Source organism: Lichenostomus cassidix, chromosome 5 (assembly GCF_008360975.1).
Source record: "Lichenostomus cassidix isolate B80296 chromosome 5, HeHo_3.0, whole genome shotgun sequence".
NCBI lineage: Eukaryota > Metazoa > Chordata > Aves > Passeriformes > Meliphagidae > Lichenostomus > Lichenostomus cassidix.
The window spans coordinates 21,033,059-21,059,982 of NC_139486.1; the positions used below are offsets into that span (position 1 = coordinate 21,033,059).

Consider the following 26,924-nt stretch of genomic DNA (forward strand, 5'->3'; position numbering starts at 1 on the left):
TCTCAGGCTAAAAATTGCTGTCAAGACCCACATAGATGTCATTGATTTTTGTTTTGGGGACAGTGGAAGTGCAAAGGATTAGATAATTTCTCATGGTCCATCCTAGTTTTGTTTTCTATGATTCCATCTTGGGGGTGCATGGAGGGTAGAGGAATGTGTGAAAGAGCAAATTACTGTTTATTTAACGCCTTTCCTAGTGTTCAAGCACAGGAAGGAAGAATAAACCTTATGTTAACACAATACTGACACCTCACAAATCTAAAGAGCTTAAATTTAAAAATTACTTTCCGAACTAATGAAGATTTGAGACCTAAAATTAAAAAAAAAAAAAAAAAGAAAAAATAATCCCAGCAGCTTCTTTACCAGCACGCAGGAGTTGACTTCAATTACATTCAGTTCTGTAGTGTGCTTATACAGACATTCACCAGTTACAGAATACTCTGCTCCTCCCAAATGCATCCTGAAATCTCAGATTTGTCTAGCAAGCACAAGCTAAATCTGTCTGGCTTAGTTCAGTGATGATTAAGTGAGGAAATTATTACTGTCAAGTGTCTTAAGAATTTCATCTGAATGGCTGAGAGGAATTATTTTAGGATGGCCCCATTGATCATTTAAGGCTTGAACCTTATTACATTGAAAAGTCTATCAGACAATGACTTAGCAAATAACATTCCATTTAGTGATTTCATTGTATTTCAAATCCACCTAAGTCTGTGCAAATACAAAAGACCTATCTCAGGAAATAGATCTGTTTAGTATGGCTGGGTGAATGTTTCCATCAGGACAACTTTCTAGCAGAGAATTCCATTTCCCTCACAGAGAATTAGCAATGAAATGCTTCAATTCAATCCATAACAGTCCAAAATGGCAAGTTTAGTTTTATCAAACTTCACAGAAAAGCTTTTGCATGAACTTAACCATAACATAAACCAATATTTTTCAAGCATTGCATTTACTTTCAGTAGTGGTCCCCATTTTTACATCTGGTCTCCATTCCCTAAGGAAATACTTTCACATGGCACAATGTCAGTGTCCCACCTGACATCAGCAGAGACACATGAATGGTTTTGCCACAAAGCAGCTGAACCAAATACTCTGGTCCTTCTGGGAGAACGGACACAAGGGTCCTAAAAAACACATGAACTGCACTGGACAGGAAAATACAGTTTGAGTTCAACTGGCTTCAGAGTACTTGGGGTCAGCTCAATAATCAATATGAAATAATTTAATTTGTAAATTATCAGAATGTTACATATTAATTTAGTTTTGAAGATTTCATAGATTTACATTTAAAAAAAAATTAATCTTACCAGGAGCAATGAAAACAAATGTCAGCTGGAAGAAGCTCCTTTGGAACAGAAATTCTAAATTCCACTCAGCTTTTCACTTCAGTGATAAAATGTGTTTTAATGAGAACACTAATGTGTAAAGTCTCTTTAAAAATACTGAATAGATATTGCTCACTCACAGATAGGTAGTTTTTCCCCACGACCTCACTTCCCTAGCCAGTATGCTTTGAGCCTGCTTCACTAGAATATCCCTGGGTACAAGAAGGTAGTTCAGTCTCCATATGCCAGGCAAGCATTAGTCTCACTACTGAGGTTTCCAACGTGCTAAGCAAATTGTGCCAACCACAGCAGCGTCTTCTATGTTTTTGTCACTTGCCCAGTGAAAACAAATTGAAAATATTTGCCATTACATATGGTAGAGCACATGCTTAACAGTGAGCACTGCTCAAGTAACAATGAGATTATAGCAACAGAGGAAGCATTTAGAGAATTTAGTATTGTACAGACCAAGCCTACAAACTTTAAGTGGTGCCACTGCAGCAGGATGGTGTCACAGTTTGTAGCAGGACTCTAGAAGCCCAGGGTGCTGCATCCCAGCATGTCTCCCTGCCTCAGCCTTAGCATAAAGGTCTCAGGGGCACTGACATCTCCTTCCATCTGCAGTGTCAGCCAAAAAAAGAGGCATGCCTTCAGCTAGGCTCTCCTCCTGTGAGGGACCAAAGACACTCTGGGTCTGCTGAGGAACTCCCATGGGCAGGGTAACCATCTGTCACAGGTCCAGATGGACTGCTGAGGAGGATGAAGATTGTCTCCACATGTCTACCTTGAAATACTATGGGATTCTAAACTTCTTTGTTAATGCCTCTCTTTTTGCCCTGTGCAAAAAATTGCCAACGCTGACATCTCTCCAGGATCTCTCTGCTCATCTCTCTTCACATTCTACAGCCTGGAACAAAGTTTAAACCCTCCACACGTAGGATTCCCCAAACATTTATCTGCACTGAGCCTTACGTTGTGTGAAAACAGGGATGTGATGAGTGCTTGAGTATTTGCTGTAGAGGGGAGGAAATGTAGTTAATTCTCTACCTGCAAGAGACATCAAGAGTAAAATACTGTCATCTTATAGCCCCCAACCTGATGTGTGAAGAAGAACCGTAAGCTCTTTTATATCTTTCTCTTGTGCATCTAAAAACTTTCTCATGTCACCATCATCTCTAAGCTTACAGCACCAATAAAAAAAAGGGGGGGGGGGGAATTTTAAAAAAAAAAATTTGAATACCAATCCTCTATTTTCTTTTTTTGGGGACTGAGGCCCAGTTACCACAATGCCAAAAAGTCTAGTTCATCTATTCATTCAGAAGCCACTCAACTGCACCAGCCACAGCTTTAGTGCATAGCACAACAATGTCTGAGACTAATAAAAGGAGGGTAGGAATGGGATAGTTCCTCCTCAGCTGTTCATATGGTTTCATCTGACCTCCAGAGAAACCCTTACTGACAAAACTCTCCCCTGCCCCCACCATCTTTACAGGTTTCTTGGGGAAGAATATTAGTATATGCAAAGAACCAGTGGCACTACCAGGGTTCACCAAGGCTGCCAGCAAAACTTCACCTTCATCCCTTGCTTTGATCTGGAAGCTGTGCACGTGGAGTTACTGTAAGTCCAGCAGCTCCTGGGGGACAAGAGGGGATATGGAAGCATTCAGCACAGCCAGAACTGCTGCCACAGTGAGAGAACTTTAAGGAAAGCACATGAAAGCAGAAACAAAAGCAAACACATGTGGCATTTTCCAGTGGAAGTACTGAAATGAGAAGCAGAAATAGGAGATAGATGAGGACCCCAGCACCCAATTCAGCACCAGATTACACTTCCTTCTCAAAATAGGTGGGCTGCTGCAATCAGGAGCAGATTGTCAGAAAGGTCAGGACTGGAGTCAACACTAAGCACCAGACAAAAGAAACACCTGATTAGCTGGTTTCAAGCACAAGAGAAGCTAGAAAAAATAGATCACGCCATTTCAGAAACACTATCTACGAGAAATTCCTACAGAGCAGTTTAAGTTACTCTGTGGATATTAGTGTCTTGGCATTATTTTTTTTAATATTGCATTATCTTCCACTCCCCCATTAAGGGTCACTATCCCTGATTTGAGAAAGTGAAATGGATCTGAATTCATAAAAGTCTATAGATGGCAAGAAAGAATATTCCTTCTTCCTAATTACTACCCTGTGCCTAAGAAATGGTTGGAGAATGTATTTTGGTTACACAGATCAGTGCAAATAATCTGCTCATCTCTTTCAGCTTTGGAATTCTATAATGTAAATACTGAACAGTAATAAACCTTTCTCTCAGTTTGTCTACTTTTGCTAAAATGCCATTTTAATGCACCCAGGCATGGGGTTCCCATCTCCAAAGTGTGAACCTCAAGGAAGACTAATCTCACATCTAAGAAACCTTATGTGATACAAGACTGATTTACTTACATTTTCTGTTTAGCTCAGTACTGTTTTATTGCTTAAGAATGATCTATACCAAATCTTAAGCAGAGCAATAGAGCTCACATTGATCAAACACTAACAGGTAGAAAAAAAAAAAATCTGCTTTAGCCACTCTCTGGCCAGAATTCACCTAAACCTTTCTCTTTAACTGGACTTCCCATGTGCTTTAGAGGTTTAAGTCCCCACAACCTTTTCCAACCTTTACTGAGCACTGAGGTACTACTGTGACAGCAGCAGTCTGAGAACGTTGGCAAGGAAGTTGGGGGTGCATGGGAGGATTGGAGAGGACACAGCCAGGATAGGTGACCCAAACTGACCAAAGGGATAGTCCAGACCATTTGACATCATGCTCATTATAAAAAATGGGGGAAGGAGGACAAGGAGGGGAGGGATGTTTGGAGTGATGGTGTTTGTCTTCCCAAGTCACTGTTATATGTGACAGGGCCCTGTTCTCCTGGAGATGGCTGAACTCCTGCCTGCCATGGGAAGCAGTGAATTAATTCCTTGTTTTGCTTTGCTTACATGTGTGGCATTTTCTTTTCCTATTATATTTATCTCAACCCATGAGTGTTCTCAGCTTTGCCCTTTTGATTCTCCCCCCCACCCCAGCTGGTGGCTCTGCAGTGCTTGACTGCTGACTGGGGTTAAACCATGACAAACACCACTCAAGGAGGGAGTGAGCATTTCCTGCAGAAAAGACTAGTGGAGGTGAGATTACACCATGTCCTAGGTTACAATATAGATGTATTTAAGTATTCTAATTACCACCAGCTGTGGGGCATTAGCTGTTATCTCCTGCTATGACTCCCTCCTGATAACAGACAATGGGCCATCAAGAACCCACCACATGACTCATGGAATTATCTCATCCTGTTGTGAGATGCTCCACCCAGGAGGGAGGAGCCACGCATTGCCACCTGGATATAAGTTCCAGCCTTGGAGCTGCCTAAGTGAGCCCTGTCTACTGAATTCCTAGAGGATAAGAACTTCAACTTGTCCTTCAGGAGGAAACCAGACCTTCCACAGGATCACTACTTCAACTGAGCTACTCCATTTGGACTGCTACCACCACCCTAACAGGGTGTCAGGTTGTATCTGACTTTGTCAGTATTTTTCCTTGTATTATTGCACTTATTTTTAATTTTCCTAGTAAATTATAAATCTTTGTGATTCCCCCACTGGTTTGTTTTCAAATTAATACACACCAGAATAATTTTGACTGAAAATTCAGCCTTTCTACATCCTCCAGTATATCCAGAAGTAAGATATCAGTTCATAAGGTGCAACTAACTTAGCTGTACATGACATTGGACTGTGTGCTGAATGGGACTTTGCAGAACCTAAGCATGCGCCTTCATACATTTCTTTTTCTTTCACCTTAGCATGGTCAAACCTGAAAGCAGAGCTGACAAGAGAGGAAGCAAAGAAAATGAAAATAGGGGATTTTGAGTATTTTTAATGTAAACTGTACTGGATTGAACACATTATCACCTACAGTCCTGTTCCAAGTCCAAATAACTCAATGTCAGTTCTGATTATTTTACTATTTCTATTAGGCAATTACAAAAAAGAAAAAAAATCTCCACAACAACCACATAAAAAAGCCCCATGCACAGAATATTAAGAGAAAAATGCTGAAAAGTATGTTGCTAGAGAAAATATGTTCAGCCCATGATGCTTCCCTGCATTTCTGTGTCCTGCCATTTCCAGGCAGTCATTGTTCTGCTTGGCTCAGGTCCTTCATACATAAGCCACTCAAAAGGAGAGGCTCAGTGGTGATGTTATGGCACACTGAAAGTGCTGCTGTTTTCTGCACTTTACTATAGTCTTTTTTTCACTCTTTCTTTCCCTAGGGCAGTACACTTTGAAAGGGTTGCATTTTTCGGCAACCCCACGCTGCCCCATTTTACTTTGGGAGCAATATAAACAGTAATCAAAACAGGCCAGTTATTTCCCTAACTCTTCAGTCACTCTGTTAATAAGGTCTGTATGGTTTTATAAGACAACTTCTTTACCTTTCAAAGAACAAGAATCTCATACTGTTGTGGCACCCAGAAGCCTGACACCTTTCACTGCAAACCCATCATTTGCATGAAGGTCTTACAACAGGTATTACTAAGGGTAAGAGTTATTTCCCAAGAGTTTCTAAAGGGAAAGATGGGTTGCAGACATCTGTCCAAGATCCTGTTAGTCCCTCACGAAGCCACAGAGAAGACAAAACTTCTCAACTGCTGTTTCTGCTCTGTGCTACAAACTTGTTTTGTCCTATGTATGCTAACATGCCTCTTAAAGATAGATCAGCAACCTCTTGTCATGTTCTTCCTTGCTTATGTAGAAGTATTAGACTCTGAAAGTTAAATACTAAAATTAGCTTGAAGCAAGAAAATAAATCCCCTCATGTTCATCACATCCTGCGAACTTTGCTTTCATGTTCCTGGGAGAGGAATATGATGCACTGTCATTGTCTTCTAAAACCAAGTTTCATTTTCCAGACTGAACAAAAAATCTATGCCACTAATGGAACATTACTATTACATTATTGCTACTATTACTACAGTTACTATTGATTATTACAGGTTGAGGACACTAGTGTGGGCAGAGAAGTGAGGAGGTAGCAAGTGGTAGGTAGCAAACTGCAAGTGGCAGTTTCCACTGACACAGAGAAACAGAAGGATCATCCTGCACCATCACTTAACAAAAATTTAGGACTGCAGGCTCATTTCAATGTCCTAGAATCCCTTGCATAAAAAAAAGGGGGGGGGGCAAGAAGAGGAAATATGCAAACAGGTATATTTTCCTTTAAGGTTTCTTCTAATGTTGTGGAAGAAGTGTTATTAATAAAACTTTCCAGGTGCCAGAGAGAGACAGACCGAGGCAGCACACTGGGGAAAGTGACACTGCCCAGACATTTTAAGTCCTACCTTGACTGAACTACAACCACTGAGCAACTTCAGATACTGCAAAGTAGTCATGATACCTAAGGTAGTGGTTTTTTTTTTAAAGAACAATAACATAGCTAAAATTCAGTTTACTTATCACTTTGACATGCATATAATAATATATACTCAGACACATTATTTCAGTTCAGGCCATTGCTAGATTATAGATTTAGGATCAAAGGCTGTAAGCAGCTCTCACACAATGGGAACCGTATCTAAGCCTTCCAAACAGTGACTATGAAAAGAGCATACATGCCTTGGTGCATAACCAATTGAACATGAAATGCCTTTGTAAAGCAGTTCTGAAGAGGGCTAATTGTGATTCTTCCGTGTCAAAGTAGGAAACTATCAAGAAAATACAGAAAGAAGACTGACTGTACATATATAGAATCTGTGAAACCAATTCATAATACTGTGGCCTGTTACCTTGTCTATGTTTTAAAAAATATGGTAAAAAAACTCAAAAAAACCTTAATCTTATACAATACTGGGTGAGCTATCCAACAAATTCCATCTATTTCACCCAAAGATAGGTTAAAACCTGATCCAAATCTACATGCTACAGGAATCTTCATCTTATAGAGGAGATCTGCTTTAGTTTAGGAGAGGAAAGCATAACAATATAGCCAAATCACAACTATTCAGGTTGGAAGTAATGTGCAATATTTCCTAGTGATCCAATGAAAAACTTTGGTCTTTAAATCACTACAGAATACACTAGTGGGTTAAAAAAAGAGAAAAAAGTTGTATCTTGATACAAAAGTCCATCATAACACCAAGAAGGCTGTTGTTTGTTTAGAAGTTCAGCTTATAAAATTTATGAAATATGCAGCATTTTTTCTCTGTCAGATATAAATACATGAAGAACCTAAGTGTTTATATCACAAGAAGATGACAAAGTATTTTGCAATCCATGAGAATAAAAGAGGATGTTGATCAGCTACCAGGAATAAATATGCTTTATTTTTAATTTCACAGACTTGGGTCACTTGCTCCAATTTCTTAAAAGAGCTGAATGAGGAGATTTATGATCCACTGGGGTTTATTTTTAATCTTGGAATAACAGAAAGATAACAGAAGAATAAAAGAATGATAATGTATTAAAAAGCCAAACAGGACAAGATGTATAACTGTAGAAGGGTTTAGCCTGGAGGAAACATCAACCCTGGAGGAAATAGCACAACAGCTTCTATCTGAAGTGCTTAATAAAAACATTAAAGGAGACCAATACAATACTTAATGTCATTAGACCTTCCTGTGTAAAAGGAGCTTCTGTCAAATAAACCTGATATAATTTGAATGACAATGGTGAAAGCACAGATGAAACGTTTTTTAAGGTATTTGGCTAAACACCAGAAGACAGCTCTGCTCAAATAAACAGCATACAAGAACAAAACAGGACAAAGTGGTAGATAACTAGCTAGGTAGATAGTCAGTCAGTCCTTGGCTGACAAGTCTCACAAAGTATTTGTCAGTGGGGTAGCATTACTGATAAGAGGCATTTCTAATGCACCATAAGAATCTATGTTTGATGCAATAGTATTCAATATTTTATCAATTAATTACCTAGAAGTAAATATACAAAGCACTGAAGCTGATACTTGAAGGTAGCACCAAGTCTGGCAGACTACTGATCAACCTAATGACGTATCAGTCATACAGAGCGATTCATAGAGCAAGGAAGTTCAGGCCCTTTCATTCCAAGCAGCTTTTGAAACATCTGAATACTCAAATATACAAGCTTACAAACATGGAAGACAGGCCATGAACTAGAAAACCAGGAAGGGGAAGCTGCAAGGGAGCTGCACCTTTGAAAACACTTCAGAAAACATCAGAGGAGAAAATGCAAACTTCCACTAAAATGCTACAGGCAAAAGGGCAGTACAGTCTCAGGACAAATGAGCAGAACAAGCAAAATGCAGCATTGATATCATAGGTATACTTCTAATGTCTACATTTTCTTAAAGGAGTCTAAATAATTGCAGAGAATATGTCAAGCAGCCGCAACATGATTTGAAAACTAGAATAAATGCCATTGAGTAAAAGACAGGGAGCTCCATTGGTTTAATTTCTCAGAAGACAAATAAAGAAAATACTTAATTACAGCACATAAAGGAAAATCACCAGATTTCTGAAGCATATTTGTTCCAGGAGAAAACTGCGTCAAAAGAATCAACATTTAGTAGCCATTGTCAGACAAATTCCAAAGAGATTTAAGGCCCAATTTATTTTGTAGTTGGAGGCAGTTAAACAATACAACAACTTAAAACCAGGTTACAAATTATTAGATTTAATGTGGGGGACATAGGAGAAAGTGAGACTTGATGTTTGTTGTTTATGAACACTCTGAAACCACATTTAAGTGGGGATAATTAGATAATCACCTGAAAGCTGAGCTAGCTGGGTATGGGGGTGTTTTGGGGCCTTAAAATTCTCTGACATTTTGAAACTTTTACATGCCACAAATCACTCAGTTGGGAAGAGGACTCAATTTGAGTAGCAAGCATATGTATTCCGCTGAGTTAAGCAACAGATCAGGTGTTCTGCTTCCTGGTTTTTATTCTGAATCCTTCCTCTCATCAGTTGAATAAATTCTAACAGTTTTTCACATGATGTCTTAGTGGAGAAAGTATTTAATTCACTAAATAGTCTAATACATGCCATTCTCCAAGCAGTAATTTTTTCAATTTAGTTATTTTTTATTTTTAGATATGTTTGCTGTTAAGTCTACAGTTCCCAAAATGCAAAGAAACCATGGTGCAAGGAGAAGTCTTACTTGTCCTTAAGACAACTTTAGCAGCAGCAAACAGAACACAGAAAATGACAATCACAATCCCATGGAGAATAACTCTCTGTATAAATGTTTCCAAGTTAATACACTGAAGGGAACAATGGCACTCCTGGCAGGAGAAGATGGACAAGGTGACCTGACAGATGTTTACAATTTCTAATATCCATTATTCTCTGGAGTTTTTCTCAGTAGGGTAAACACATTTCATCCCTTTTTCACACAGCACCAGTCTACCTTTCTAAGGAAGTAAAAAACCCTCCTTGAGTTTTAAGTCTCCTGTAAAAGACGACTCCAGATGGATTCAGTGCTCAGAGAAGGGGTCCAGTTGGGCAGTAATAAACCTTCTTAGCGGTTACTTCCACAGTTACAGCCACAGGGAAAAAACACAAATGATCACTGTCTGACCTTTAGCCAAGGATGGAAAAATCCCCAAATTCAAGTTAAAGTCTGAGAGCTGTCTGCTGCTTCCAAAGCCCATAGTGACCTGGGGAGTTTTTCCTATTGGAAATCTCCCTCCAAACCTTTACAGAATTCCCAATTCCATACATGGAAAGATCATTCTTTACTGAAAGACAAATCCTTTTACAATGCATCTCAACAAGGTAAACTGCAAAACTGCTTCTAATATACTCACTTATGATGAGTTGTTTTGGAGGCCTTAATAATTAGAAATGGTGAAAGAAGCGAAGCTGGTTTGCACTTCCACACAAACATCTAGATTCATCTAGCCCTCCTTGTTTTTCTTTCCACTTAAAGAACTTCCTCAAATGTAGGCTGCCGACACACATGAACACTTGTTTTCATTCCAGTGGGCATCATTATACCTACTGCCAACACAGGGCACTCCAGCCTTTTCTCAACTCTTCTGTGTCTGTTCCTCCAGCTCCTCCTAACACATCTCACTTCCACATTGCTGCACAAACCTCTATCTCAAACTTCACACCAAACTGATTCTCTGCTGCCTTTCTCCTCAGCTGTGTACAAGCCTTCAGGAACATGACCTTGCTATGCAGTATTTGCAGTGAAGGGATTATGTGTACTACAGCCTCTGATGGGTTGTGGCACACTGTAGTTAATATAAGGCAAAGCAAATGGAATATCAACTTGAAAATACAGCAGGGAGCCTAGAAATGGTGTAGCTGTACCGGGAATTATTTAAACATAAAATCCTCTATATTAAATTAGATCAGTATCCTGTGTCTGAAAACCACCTCCTCAAACACCCAAGCAACTCTAACTGAGAATCCATTTCACTGACTCCACTTATCTGGGGCTGTGAGAGTCTGCATGCAGAAACTGATGTCTTTGTATTTTATATACCATCAATAATTTTCCTTCTGTTAGTTTTTCCAAGCACAGTAACATCCCATGACTTTAATTGCCATCATATTTCTTTTTGATTGTTCTGAAGCTTGTCCTGCCTTTGTCTTTTGATGCCACTTACTCCTTACATTCAAAAAAGAAAAACAGAAAGTACACTGAGTCCTCTCCCATAACACACGTTGTTATACCCCATTGTCATATCTTTTTTCCATCAGTTCAGTTGCAAAGAGCCCTAGTCCATGCTGACAGTTCTTGTACAGAAGTCTCTCTAATGACCTTTGATGATCTTTTTTGCCCTTCTCCCCTTTCTGAAATTAAAACAACAGGATGACAGTGTATTTGTAAAAACTACAGGATGTCTAGTGTAGTTGTATTTAATGTATTTAATGACATCATTATATTTTCTGTTTTATTCTTATTTCCTTCCTAGAAATGCATAATATTAGATGCATTTACTTGGCCAATGTTGACCACTGAGCAAATATTTTTAAACAATTATTTAATAAAACATCAGAATCAACTTAAAGTACATCATTGCATATGCATCATAGTGTTTCTTTTCTCTCCCTCCCAACAGAAACACCTTAATTTGTGTTTACACACGTTTAATTTAATCTGCTATTTATTTGTCCAGACATTAAGCATTACTAGGTCATCGTTTGCAATTCTGCAGACAATCCTCACCTGAAAATTTTCATATTCTCAGTAAAATGTATGCTGCCTCCATCCACATCCCTTTCCACTCATAATTACACTAGTGGATCTTCAGACCTCAGCATGGATCCCAGAAGTCTTTGCACTGGGGCCCTGCCATGGGAACTATTTAATCCTGCATTCTGTTTTTCACCTTCCAACCAGTTCTTCCTCTGTGCTAAGGCATTCTTTCTCTGCCATTGTTTCTCCAGTTCCTGAAGAGCCTTTTGATGTGACACATCACTGAAAGACTTTTGAGAGCTGGAGCACATTTGCCAAAACTCTCCTGTCCACACACTTACTGAGGCTTCAATAAAACCAAGGAAGCTCCTGCTGTGACAGTTCACATACAATGCCAGTACTATTCTTAAGTCCTCAGCACCACCATCAAAGCTTGCCTGCTGCACCCCAAAGAAGTGAAGTCTGCGGAACGATTTTAGAGAAGTATTGCCACACAGCTTGTTAGACTTGCCTGGGTATTTGAGAAGGCACTTTTCACATCTAGACCTTTGACACTGATCCTTGCAACATCCTTCCCTCCAAATTAGCGAAATAGGGATTTGATGGATGGACTGTTCAGTGGATGAGGAATTGGTTGTATGGTTGCATCCAAAGCACCATGGTCAATGTCCCAGTGCCCAAATCAAGATCAATGACAAGTGGCCCTGTGACTGTTCAGTATCTTCATCAATGACAAAGACAGTGTCATCAAGTGCACCTTCAGCAAGTTTGGAGATGACACCAAGCTGAGTGGTGCAGCTGACACACCCTGCAGGGTGGGATGCTGTCCAGAGGGATCTGCACAAGCTCAAGAAGGGGGCCCATAGGAACCTCATGATGTTTAACAAGGCCCAGTGAAAGGCCCTGGTGCAGGTGCAGAGGAGGGCCACAAAAATGATCAGAGGGCAGAAGCATCTCTCCTACAAGCATGGGCTGAGAGAGCTCACATTCTTCAGCCTGAAGAAAAGAAGGTTCTGGGGAAACTTCATTGTGGCCTTTTAGTACTTATGGAGAGCTTTTAAGAAGGACAGGGACAAACGTTTTTGCAAGGCCTATTGCAACAGGACAAGGGCTAATGGTTTTAAACTAGAAGAGGGTACATTTAGACTAGATATAAGAGAGAAATATTTGATGATGAGGGTGGCGAGGCACTGGCACAGGCCTCCTGGAGAGGTGGTAAGATGCTCCATCCCTGCTAACATTCAAAGTCAGGATAGATGGGGCTCTGAGCAGCCTGATGTAGTTAAAGATGTCTCTGCTCATTGCAGGGGGGGTTAGACTAGATGACCTTTAAAAGTCTCTTCCAATCCAAACCATTTAATGATTCTTACCAAAATGTGTCCTCATACATACCAAGTCATTCCCTTAAACTCCAGTTGCCAAACCAAAGGGGACCCCAATATTTAATTGTCTTCCTCTTACAGATGCACAGGCCAATCCAGCCTCCAGAAGAAATGTGGAAATAGCTAGAATCAAGTTTTTAAAAAACATCTGTGGTTTTCACACAGACCCAAAACTCCTAAGAAGGAAGAGAAGTGCTTTAGAAAATGCACTCAATGTGAAAGCTGTCCTTTGAATTATTAATGCATAGCTTTACGTGAAGCTCACAATAAGATGAAAGTTATTAACCTAATAAGTTACATGCATAATTAATTTCTCCTATGATATATGATTTGTGAAGTCCTAACAAAATGTGTCACAGAGGTTGTAAACATGAAAACTAGCCTGGAGCCAGAAGAGCTAAGCATATGCTAATTAGAGAACATATGAGAAATACACAGTAAGAAAAAAACTGAGAAGAAAGAGGAAGTGACAGCACTGCATATCTATGTGGTGTACTACTGTCAGCTATGAATAACAGGAACCAGGCTCAGACAAGGAGGGAAAAGCAAGCACACCAAACTAAAGGAGAATGGAGGCATTCAGTGTTCTCAGGCTACTTTAGACAAATCAGCCCTGGAATATAAACCAGGGAAATGGAAGAAAGTGCTCAGCTGACAGCTTACCTTTTTAACTGAACACTGAAGCTGCAGAGGAAGAATCCATTCTTATATATGAAAACACCATATACAGTTTTGGAGCTTTGCTTTGTAACCAATTTTAATATTGTGATTGACTCTTTAACCATTATCTCGACAGAATAAATAAAGTGGGCATCCCCAGTAACATCTTCTACTTGAGAGAGATAACAAACACAACAGCCTTGTCCTTTAGAAGTGACAAGTCATCACAAGGATCCTGGTTTATCAAACTCCTGAGAAAGCTTTTCTCTTTGCTCTATGTGGTTTTCTTTACAGTTCTTTACATCGTTGAGAAGGGTGATATGGCAGTCCTCCTCCTTTGGGAGGCTACCACCAACATTCCATTTAGTCAGTGACCATAAGGGGTTATATAGGGCAGCTGCAGAAATACACACATGGTCACATCATCAGCACCAGGAGACCAGACTTCACATTAGCACCTCGCTATTCTTCTCAAGAAGAGCCGCACTTTTAAGGATAACCATAAAACAAATAATAGAGTGTGAACTGATCTTCTTAGTTAATAATCTATTTGTTGGGAAGTTGTCCTAACATCACAGAAGTTGAAACACAGACTTGAAGCCTATATCAAAAGTGTGAGAGAACTGGCCCCTGCATAACCAGAATAACCACCTCCTCTACCTACTCAGAAAATAGCTATATTGAGCTCATATAAGCTAAAAACCTCCAAGTATCAAACCTCTTGGGATCTGCTGCACCTTTAAGTCAGCAGTTAACAACATGAGGGAAACCCTTTGCTTCCCCATTTTGCTGCCTATGAGGTAATCTTGCCGGAGATTGGGAAAAATTTTGTCATCAGAGTCTCGTCCAGATTGTTCCAGTGGTTTGGCCAATCCAGCTGCAAACATTAAAACAACCATTCTGCCCTCCTAGCATTTCACAACAATGTTTTAGTCACCTCAGATGTACTGAATTCCACAGCCAGACTTTTTCTCTGACATAAGTTCAGAAAGCATCAGCATACTTATCTTCCCATCTGTTCAGGGCTTGAAACCCACTGGAACACTTCACAAACAAAACCAAACTGGAAAAGGAACACTGGAAGGCAGCTGATAAGCAGGATCAGAATGGTATGGACTTGGCCATCCTCCTGAAAAATCACTGGCTTCATTCCCTGTTGCTGCTGCAGCCTCATGTTCGCAAGTGCATGCAAAAGCAGATTGTCCGCCTACCTCCTGCCCCAATCAGGGGAACATCTTGCCTCTGGCTGGCATCTCACAGCATTCAGCTGTAGTAAAAAAGGGAAATCTCAAGGACAACCAATCCAGCCAGGATGTTCTGCCAAGGTTGCTGTTCCTAGCTGAGGAAATAGTCCTCTCAATTTTTCTCAGCTAGAAAGAGAGAGAGAAAGTACACACACACCCCCACCCCCATTATCCTAAAGCCCGCAGGTGCCAGCAATCCAAATAAACGTAGAGCAATTAACAGAATTAACACAGCTTTAAATAGCTTGGCACACCAGATGCGGACTCCTAGCAGGGTTCTATAAAATGTAAAGTTATTACAGATAAAACCATTAATCATCTGTTCAGAGACTTGTTCTAGATGCAAAACCCATTTCACTTAAAATGGCTAATAATCTGAAAGAAAGGCACAGATTTAACAGGAATGATTATGCCATTCTCAAGCCCCATTTCCAAATGCCATTTTTCATCTCTGCCACCGTTTCCAAACCTCTGTGTTCCCTCTGCTTGCTAACGCTGATACAGTAAGAAAGCTTTGGAGGCATCACTCACAATTACCTCTCAGGGTGCTGGAAATGAGACATCACCTTTCAGCCTCTTCCACTGTGGACAGAAGAAGTTAGTGACTCGCACACTACACATTGCTGCTTTCCTGGATGCAGTTGTTGCTGTTCAGTTGTGTGCCATCAGCCCCATGCAGCTCACAGATAACTGATGCTCACTCTGATGAATTAAGTGCTCAAATGCTATGATTTCTGCTTAGGAAATAGGAGCATCTGAATTTTCCCCCTTCAGGAAATGTGAAGTCACCAATAACCACTGAAAGCAATATAACAGTCCTCCTGATATTCCCCTGAGACCTATTCAAATAAATCCCTTTTACTACATCTGTGTCTAGATAGATACAGGAAGCAGGGGCAGGGGCTGACCCTAACTCATCTTTGAGCCCTTATGCTACCATTGCTAACACTTTCACTTAGAAAACAGTAGCTCAAAGAGTATTAAACCTTGTAAAATTTTAAAACAGTAGCTCAAAGAGCTAAAATTGCATCCTTGCACATATCTATATTAATCCCATTGATTTGTTTAGGAATCTAGATACATACACTGTTAATTGCAACTAAATGAATTCTGCCTGTGCAGTTTGAAGGAAGGAGGGTGATACAACAAGCCCAAAGCACAAATATTCAGTACAACAGAGAACATCAACAGAAGTCGACTAAAGCCAGAGAGCAGCAGTGACAAAGTATTAGAACAGAGAGAGAGTATCAGAGGCAATACAAAATCTGCTTGTATTATATCAAGCCTGTTGCCTTTTCCATGCAGTTCAGATAACAAGAGCTGCCCATTAGCTGCCTGCCCACTCCTGTGCTCCTCACACTTGACAGAGAGCTGGCTCAATGCTACAGAGGAGTGGTGGACCTGGGAGGAGCTGTCCAGCCCACTCACTCAACATTCAAACCTCATCATTCTTTCCTGCCTCCCTTGCTGGCATAGCTGAGCAGCATGGCTTTGTGTGATGGGCAACAGCAGCTCAGTCTTTCCCCATTGCCCACAATACATATGCACATTTTGTAGCAAGTCTGACTTTCAGTCTGCTGCACCCAGAGAGATGACTGGTCAAGCAGCTGAATGTGCCTGTCTTATACACATGTATAAAACAAAACAGTCTTGCAACTTCTTTCTCTCATGTAATGTTATTAATATTAGCATATGGCAGCTCCTGACTCTCCAAAACTACTCTCATCTATATTTCTGTCTGACAGTATAAGATGGATCCTTCGTAATTTCTTTACTGCAACATGAGGAGCATCAAATAAAAACATATCTCCGATTTCATTTCAGTATTCATCCAAACCAAGAGTTTACTCATTTCAGTGAAGTACAATGCCAACTGAAGCAAAAGAAGCTCATTTACTTTCCATTTAAGATGAGAACATCAGACTTTGGACAGCAGAAGCTAAGATCACAGCATCCATTAAGACTGACCCACATTTGGCTAACAGCATATGAAAAAGACAGCCAGAAATCCTTGCCAGAGTAATTGCCAGAGTAATCACCAGAATATCACCACTGCTCTGCTGATGACTTTGGACTCAGCTATATTTGTCTATCAATGTATCCTGTCTTAGTTTTGCTCAGTCTTGAATCCTTACATATTTTTGTAACGGTGTTTGTTTATTTAACTGTTACCAACTAGCTTTATTATATGCACCAAATACAGGCTATATTGCTCCAATCCCCATTACATTTTCTGAATTTGTTTATATAAATATAGTTCTACACCTGAAAACACTCTCATTTTCTGAATCACAACACATGGCACATCCCTTGCAGCCACAGAAGCTCAGCAGGAGTTAGGTTCATTATGCAGGAAAGAAAAGCCTGATCCTGATGATCCTACTGCAAAGCAAGCACAGATGGCCACGACACCAGGACTGAGACTCACATGCAGACAGCTCAGTCAGGATTCAGTGGAGTGCTCCCTTACTGCTGATTCATATCAGCCCATTGGCTACACTGCCCAGTGGTGACACTGACCTCTGCTGCTAGTTTTCTCCCTAGGTAACTGTTCCAGTGGCAGCTGAAGAGACTTGAACTGGCTTAGACCCCACTCTGGTTTAGCTCCATAGATTCTCTTTAGCTTATAAGTATGGTGGCATTAGATGGTTCAAACAGCCCTGTACCTCTTACACCTCGTGCACAGAAAGTTTCTGTTTCTGTGTTTGCTCATCAGTGCTTGCTTCAGAAGGTACGCTCAATCTAAATACATACTCTGTCATTCAGACTATGGCTATTAATTACTTTTGTAAAATTTCTAGTAGTGCAGCAAGTTTAGTTCAATGCCACTGAGCTGCTGATGTATGAATTATTCTTTAAATTAATCGCCAAGAAAATGTGTGCACTCAGGCTGACCTCGAATGCCTACAAGGCGCTGTCTGCCAACTGATAAGAGTTCCAGAGAACAAGATACTACATTGTAATAAATGTGATCTTAACAAGAACCTATTTTTTTTAAATTTGTGGATAGAGCTATGAAAAAAAAAACCCAAAAAACAGGTTTTTACTTCTAGATTCATTATGGTTGTAGCATTCTACAGCCTTTGCTATATGAATTGCATTAAAGAAAGAATTTTAGGAGCCTAGAGTTTTTTCAGTACACAGTTGATAAAATAACATCTCCTCCATCTCCTGTCCCAAAGCTAAAAACTCAGTTCCTGTCTTTGGATCTCCCACATTTTACTAATTGAAAAACAATTCTAGCACTTCATTTTCATACTCCCTTCACTAAAGATTAATTTAATGAAGCAATTTAAAATTGTTTTCCTGCTTATCCTTTTTATGGATATATAAGGTCACAAGTAAAATTTCTGCAGACATGAGTACATTACTCTTCTACTTTTCTATGTGTCCACAACATTTGATGAAAGAGATTGATCAATAACTGAGGTTAGCTTACGTTATTTTGCAACAAATCCATATCCGATATCATTATGCCAGCAAAACTCTTGTTATGGATGCATATAGGCCAAATGACCAAGTTCTTTTCTGTGTCATCCATGAAGCAAGGCAATAATGCTATCAGAAACCTCCCTTCGGTAGAGTAGGCAAGGCCTAAGCCACATAGGGAACAGAGGCTTTGAATAAACCCCTAGCTAAAGCAAAGCTGCAGTACTGGCAGCACACAAATACCCCTGACCAGACTGTGGAGTGCAGTTCCTCTGGGCTAGGCCATTAATCCTTACTGAAAATGTGAGAACACGGAAAAGTGAAATATTAACCTCTGAAACGTCCAGAGCAACATGTACTTCATTAAAGAGCCTCTCCAAATCCAGTTCAAGTTTAAGCTTTAACTGAATATGTAACTGGAAGATCATTTTCCATTCTGGTCACACATGGAAGAAATCTCCCAAGGTACACTGCCCTTATGATGCAATTCCTAATATCTTGAACTGAAATCCAACAGAAACAGCACAAAGCAAAGAAATCCCCCTCAGACCCTACTCATTTTCAAAAACGAGCTGCAACACCAACTGCTTTTCAGGACTGATCATCATTTGAACAGTCCCCAGCCTCAACTTAGATTGCTTGGAAGAAGGGTCTATTCTGGACTTCTCCCTCCTTTCCTGTCCTGAGTTGACTCTTAGGAGCAAGTAGGCAGGCACTGCACCTCCATTCAGTTGACAAGTTAAGATACACTTCTGAGGTAATGACTTCTGGTATTCCCCAGTATGAACACCAACGAGTTGTGACTCTGTACAGAAGACATGGACTGTCCCTGTCAGGCAGAAGAGGAACAAGAAGAATGACAGGTAGGATTTCCCTATTATCTATTGTTCTACTAATGGCAGGCTCTATGATGTTGACCAAGACACATCATACCTGTGCCTCAATTGCATTTAAGGGAAGAGGATAATGACATTTACTCCCTTTGGTACTGTATTTTAACTGATGGTTTGAAAGAAGAAAAAATCTCTAAGGTTGCTTTGATAAAACTACTTACTGAACTCTTTGTCTGAAGGCCCCTAATATTAATATTATTTCATCATTATGAATTTTACTTTTAGTACCTGTATCTATTAAGTATCAGGTCACAGTGCATCAAATTCTGTACCATTGGATTTTCTGTGTGAGATCCCATACTCATACATGAAAGCAAAAGCTATTGTTGTTCACTGTGTACCACAAAGTCTTTCAGGATTTTTGCCTGAACATCTAATATGTGTTGGCAGCAAGAAGGTAACCTGACACATGTTCAATTGACCAACCGTATACCCCTTCTGACTCCAAGCCTAATATACAATACCAAATGCAAACCAGACCAGGACCTAAGCTTATAAGCCTTACCCAATGAGAAAACACTATCATAGTTCCCTCTCCATCTATTGATCTGCTCAGAATTCTCTCAGCATCTTGCCTCATTATCATATTGCTCTCAGTTTCCAAATGCCTTCGTTCCCACCTCCAAATTAAATCTTTCCAGAAATGAGTGGGGATTTTTTGTTATTAGCTTAAGAATGTCACCAGCAGCTACTCAAAATGCTGGCCAGCATCTCCACTGTTTTTTGTTGCTACAACAGTGGCACTCAGACATCTAATGAAGGCCTTGTGTTGGATGCCCTGCAGATGCACAGAGAAAACGACTGGCATTCCTGACTTTCAAGACACACAGTGTACAGCTGCAACATGAGGCTGATCCACCACAGCAGCAGCAATGCAATTGCAAGTTTAAGAGTGAGTGGCAACCAAAACCCCTACAGACCTCGGGATATGGAATCTTAGGAGTCAGGGTCATCATCTGGTCTATTTGGAATGCTCTGGTAGAGAATAGTATTGAGAGACCAAGATTAAGAACAAGCAATATTTTGAGGAGTGAAATTATATTCAACCTCTGGCCACGCTTTGCTCCTACATAGTGCCACTAGCCTCTCCCATTCTTTTTCAAATATTAAATTCACTAAGTAATACAGAAAGGAAGCAGACAGGCCCAAACACATTAGGACAGCTGGAGCAGCAGTATTGGATTAACATGTGTGGGCAATTGGTGCCATTCATGTGGTAACTCCCTCCACTGTACCTGAGTGCAATCCCCACGTGTTGATTCCTGACTCTCCTCTTATGCATTGCTGGGGCTCTGTGAAACCACTGCTGTGGAAGAGGATCTAGGGCACCCAAAAGCTTCTGGGCTTAGGGAGGGGCTCTTACAGATACACTCTTCCCTGTCTGCCTATTTTCCTGTTTTTCTCTTCTTCCAGTTTTAGGCTGCCTTCCATCTGCACCTTTAAGCTCCTCCCAGGTATGACACTCCAGCCAGAAAAATTCATCCGCAGACAGAAACCACATCATCAATACACATCAAATAGTCCTGAAAAAGACCTGGCTTGCAGATAGCATCCGAGATATACATGCAGCAACTGGGCACATTCATGAACCATTTTGAAATCTGGCTCCTAGAAGTTAAATTGCAGACAGAACTGATATAAGCTTTCACAGCTTTCTCCCATCACGGCCAGATGGTGCCTGACCTCTGTAATAATTTCTGCCATATTCCACCCATATGCGAGCCTCACTGCTTCCATCAAGCTGTTAGTACCAATCAACATTTTTCAAAATTGAGATTTTAATAAAACATTGATAGAAAAATGTGAAGATTTCATAAATTCTCACATGAATATCCATTCTCTAGGGACTACCTTAGGCTTTTCTAAAGCACCTCCATCTGTACTGTTTAACTCCTGCTCCAAGTAAATCAAATCTGAATGGCTGGCTCTCTAATCCTAGGAAATATTCTGATTCTCTCCCTTCCCTAGCAATTGGATATTGAAATACCATTTTCCCCTCTCTGCCCACATAGCTAAATTTCCCACCCTGCCACTTTCCATCTTCATCCGTGATTACTGAAACCTCCTCCCTGAAGCCTTTCATTATATGCAAAACACAGCTGTTTCTTGCTACCTTTCTTGTCCTAACTCTTTCTGGCCATACAGGTGTCATTAAACCCATTAATGGATACTCTTCCATTTCCACCTGAAGTCAGTGCTTCTCCCCGTTAAACAACCACTATCTGTTAAAGCCCTGTCACATTTTCCCTGACACCCATTAAAAATATTTCTGCTCAATTGTCTCAAGATGTGTTCTTGCATCTTCTCCTATCCCATCTCTATATCTGGTTTCATCCATTATAGGAATTGCAAATACACCCACTTCCCCCCAGACTTCCTCTAGAATTATTCATCTTGAAAATGACGGAGCAAAAAACCTTAGATTCTGTGCAACTACAATACAATGTCCATACTTTATGTCTGTGTAGTACCCTGTTTGCATATTCTGACTTTTAAAGTTTTCATGGAAAAAGTTACTTCTATTTTCCAGTCTTGTTCCCTCATTAGACTGCCAGGTATACTGCAATACTGCAAGGATGTCTATGGAGAAATGCAAACCAAACATAGCTTAGCACACATAGGGAAATTTTTAATTCTGATGAAAATAGAGGAAAAATCCCAACCTGAACTACACATCAATACTTGGATTTATGATTTTGGTATATTACTGCTAGCAACTTAGTAGAATCTGTTCTGTCAAAACCTGTAACCACAAGGGAAAGAAGAGACATGAGGATGTATTCTACAGTGAAAAGAGGTATCATTAGATCAGAAAATGTCTGACCTAAAGAAAACATTATCTAGATAATCAGATATTTAAATTAATTTTAGGAAATACTATATAGATACTACAGCAGAGGAGCCCTGAGATTCCTAGTTCCTTGTCAAGAACACATTCTTATACACTCCAACTCCTTTTAGCCGAGACTCTGCTCATAGGAAGTATCAACCCTGCCAGAGCTGCCCCTCCTCCTCCCACCAGTCCCTTCCTGCTGTGAGGGGGCAGAGATGGTCACTGGGCACTCTGCCCCAGGCACTTCAGCAGCTGCATGTCATCTCAGAGCAAGTGGAATGCAATGCTCCACCCAAGGAGCCCTCTTATCCCCAACATGAGCAAATTGGTTGGTGTGCTCTCAAACAGATGCAGTCTAGATGAGATACAACAGATTACAGCAAAAAGGCTGAAAGTTTCACCTCAAAGTCTGCATAAATCCCTTTGTATTCCTAGGAAAGTAACATATCCCTAGAGGCAGTCTTGAATGAATGCAGAGGAATAGGAATAGACCAGTCTGCTTTAACACCTTCAAGAGACCAGTGCTTGGCAGGATGTTCTACAGCATTACAAACAGTGCAATATGTCTCTGGTAACAGGCAAGTATGTAGCTAGGACTTTACTATGAAAGAAGCTCTACTAGAAAGCATAAACTGTAAGGAACAATATTTGCTATTAGTCTATCCTACCCCTTCATCTAACTTTCTAAGCTTAGAATATTTTTCTTAAAAACCTAAGCTCCTCCAGTATTAGCTAATGAGACACTGAGCATCCTTTTTGGCCACAGAGGAAAAAACATAAGCTTAAAACATAAGCTACAGGGACTAATCTATGAAATATGCTGACAAGCTATGCAGAAAGCCAAGTAAAGTTCTCTGTAGCCAGTTATGGAACCAGACACATTATAAGCACACAAGCACTGCACTAACTCAGCTCTGCCTCCTCCAGGACCAATGCTGGCTGAAAGCATTACTGGACCACTACTGTAAGTACGTTACTTTTAAGCAGACTATAGCTCTAAAGCAGCCAGCAAGTCAAGACATCTGCTCAAAAATATCTCCTGTCACTGCCTAGTCAAGTGAAGATTACAAAGCACATTCTGATTATCTGTTTTCTTCCTCTCATTCTTAAGTGGTTGCTTGGGTTTTTCTTCTCACAGAGAATTATGAGCCTGGGATGACTATATTGGTGGCTCTTAGCACATTGTGCAAGCTAATAGAATACAAATGATTATATAAATAATAAAGCTGCTGAAGATTTTCTTGTCACTGCTTTCTTTGGTCCATTGGCTTGACTTAGAGCAAAAAAATGGCCTCTACTAAGTGTTATGTTCATAGCATCCATAAATGAAATTAGGATCCTGATTTAAAGAGACACTAAGAAGCTGTATCTGCTCCTGATTTCAATCAAACTGGGATGCTCAGTGCCTAGGAAAAGCAGGCCCAAGGCTCTATAGATGTAAACAGAAGGATTTGATCTCTGCATGACAGTTTGTATTCAAGCAGTGAAGTTACATTTCCTATGTAAGAAGCTCACATGCTCTTCCCTAGCATATGTGCATCCCTTTAATCCAGAGGTCAGGCAGGAGAGCAGCTTCATTCTGACAACTCCTCCTCTCATCAGAGGACTGGCACATAACATACAAACCCTGACACCACAAGTTGAGCATCAGTAGGATGATGACTTGTCAAGGCAGTTACAGCCACAGAACAACATCTAGCTCAGCACTGCTGTTTCCATGGCTCCTATATGAAATCTCAGCTCCGCCTTCCTTCTAATATAAAATGTTCATACGAAGAGGAGTTCTCACATTGTGAGAACCCTCTGGGTTGCAAATAAAATTATATCCTCCCAGCCACACCCTGTGATAAACAGCATTACTGCAGAATCAGCACCTTAAGCAGAAAACTCTTGCAAGAAACTCTTATTCCAGGCTAGCTAGGAAGCTGACTGACAGAAAACTTACTTAAGCTTGTTTTTCAGTAAGCTTTTTATAACACATTGTGGAGACATCAATATCTGTATCCCTATTAATCACAGTGATGATCACAAATTATATTAGAAAAGAGAGGAAAGAAGACAAAAAATGACTGCAAGACAGCACCAAAACTAAACTATACCAAGGTTGGGATTTGGACTGAGAACTCATCTTTTTTTAACTGTTTTGTTTTGGGGTTTTTTTCCCAAGGATCACTATTCTGGTTCCTGCTGCTGGCCAGGCAGTCCAATCTCTATTACCCATGTGCAAATTTTCTCAAAGTTAGGGATTGTCTGTGTGACAAGTTCAGCCAGCCAGAGTAAAACAACATGGTTTTCAGAACCAGCTAGCTCCTCCTGACCAATGCAGCCACTCAAGTGCACAGACTTACCAACACAGTGTAAGGACTTAAAGATCACAGCTGCCTGTCTCAGGCACTGTTAAGGCCACAGAATTACTTTGCCACAAGATGAACACAAAATGGAGTGGCAGGATGGTGCTAACTCCAGGCAGAGATGAGATCTGGTCAGCACATTCTGGGTAATGCATCCAGACAAAACTTCCCACTGTGGCAAACTTTGTAAAGAAGCTACTTCTCCTGCACATATCACTGGTCAAACCAAGACCACCCCAAGTGATGGGACAGATGGCATCTATGACAACTGAGGGCACTCCCCCTGACTCCCAACCCCTTCCCCAAATATGTTTCCATGGATACGAGGAACTTGGACTCTAAATTTAGCCACCATGACCGAGAACTTGAGATAAGATAGAGGTGGTTCTATTGTGCAAGTGTTATCTCAAGCCTAGGGGAAGGTAAACAAAGCAGCGAGAGAAGCATGTATAACTGATAATGGACATAAAGAAAGCAGAATTTATGGGCCACAAGGAAAGCAACTGTGTTGAATCAGCTCAGACTGGTAAAAGGTAATTCCACTCGGAGAGATTGCGACCACCAACTCACAACCCAGCAAATCAAGAAGCCTACCAATGGAAAAAACAGAAAGACTGAGCATGGGATAGTTTGCATTAAAAGCGAGGGAATCATTTAACCAATAGAATAAAAGAAGTGCGTAACCAATGAGCATTAATTCCTTTGTTTGCAAAGACAGATAAATACTGAAAAGTTTTGAGTGATCTCAAGGCCCCCACCACTCAGAAGCCCAGGGTGAAGAAGGACCAACGGGACACCACTGGATGCATGAGTGGTGACTGTCTTCTGCTTAATCTGGCTCTTTCTTTTCTACTTCTTTCTATCTCTCTACTTCACATTGGATTGTTCAATAAAATCCATACCATTGACTTCAGCATATGGTTTCATTTGCACTTTAATTAGGGGAGAGGCATCTCTCAATAATCATATTGTTCAAGTGCCACATGACTGGCACACCTCCATTACACTCTCAAGCTGCACTCTCCTTGCAAAATTTACAGGTTTTATGCTGCCTTCAACTTTCATTTTTCTGTTTTATTCTATTTCTGCACCTTCCTGAGAAATTGAGATCTAACTATACTCCTAGATGAAGTCCAGGACCTTAAAAAGTATCCCAAATAAGCTTCTGATTATGATTTTTTCATCTCAAAATGCCACTTAGTAATCAAAGGCCATTTGTCATTTTATAATGGCTATTGCCTCAGTGCCTGGAAGACAGTAATGCTTTCTTCTGAAGGGCTAACAGTTTAGAGAAGACACCTCTCCTACTACCATGAGCATTTTTTCTATAATCCAAGCACTAGAAGTCTGATTCTGCCCTTAAGCTCATGAGTTTTCCTGCCTTCTGTCCAGCTCAACGATGAGTTTATCCTTACAGAACTGTTGCAGTTACCAGTATAAAATTAAGCACCAGGGAAAGAATTGATTGTGTAAGGAAGGAAAGAGTGATGACTTTAACAAATCAAAAGCACAGAAACAAGAATTAATTTGAAATAGTTACCTCTTTGAGGCATCCCATGAAGTTATTGCTTACTGGAGACCCAGGTAAATCAGCAGTACTGGGGCTCCCTCCCACATAAAAGAAGTCATCCGAGCCCAGCATGGTGTAGTCCTCCTGTGTGTAGCCCGTGGTGGTAAGGATGCCATCCACAGAGATTGTCACCTGTTTGAGGGACACAATGGACAAAGAAAATCCCAGCAATGACCTTACAATCCTGAACAGAACAATTTACGTCCCCTATGATTTTATGCCAGTTTTATTAAGGATTTTGTTGAGATTTGGTATGCTTTTTTTTTTAGTTCAGTCAAGCTCTATTTTCTGGTCTGATTTTCCCACAGAGAAATGCTTCAGCATCTGCTTCTCCCCTTTCTGGTGCATCAGCACTCTCAGGCTTCCCCAGCAGCCTATCCATCCAGATGCTTTCCATCTATTCAGGCCAGAAAATATAACTGTCCTTGAAAGATATTTCTCATATTAGCTGATTTTATGATTAATTAGAATTTATTTTAATGATTACAGTTAGTTATGGTTGTTAGTAAAAAAAAAAAAAACTCTAATGAAGACAAGGTTGGTATTTTTTATTTTTTAAGTTTCTTTTGCTCACAGCACACTGACAATCATGCATTCAGGGATAGGGGGAGAGGGATCTCACTTTCAATACATTATGGATGTGCATGCCATGTACCTGGAGAGACACACGCCCACCACCCACCACAAACAAACAAAAAACAAAAGGAAAAAAAAGAAGAAAAAAATTTACAAACTAACCCATAACCAAAATATAAGCAGAAAATAAATCAAAATAAAATAAATCAAAATAAATCAACTACACAAACAAATGTGATAGAAGCGGATATGAGAAAGAAAGAAGATACAAAGCGTGCACACACTGCACTTTGACATGTCATGCCAATATATCTGAGGTCCAGAAAGATGACAGGAGAAAAGCAAAAAAGAGGAGAAGAAAAAGGGAGAGAAAACCATTTCACACATGCATGCAATCAAAAATAAAAATACCAAACAAATTCCATAATAACAAAAAAAACTCAAAACCAAACAGAAATGTCCCCAAAACTAACCACAAACACATGGAAGGT

General features: G+C 40.2%; 1 protein-coding gene across 14 annotated transcripts in view; it reads right to left on the bottom strand.

Moving 5' to 3' along the window:
• NRXN3 (neurexin 3) overlaps positions 1 to 26,924 on the bottom strand; it is a 982,570-nt gene that overhangs the window by 690,797 nt on the left and 264,849 nt on the right. For all 14 annotated transcript variants that reach the window (XR_014852509.1, XR_014852510.1, XM_085061643.1 and 11 more), the window contains exon 6: positions 25,828 to 25,989. Coding sequence is in view for 12 of the 14 variants with exons in the window: in XM_085061643.1 (XP_084917769.1) it covers positions 25,828 to 25,989 (162 nt within the window). In the remaining 2 variants the exon portion in view is untranslated. The remainder of the gene's footprint in view (positions 1 to 25,827; positions 25,990 to 26,924) is intronic.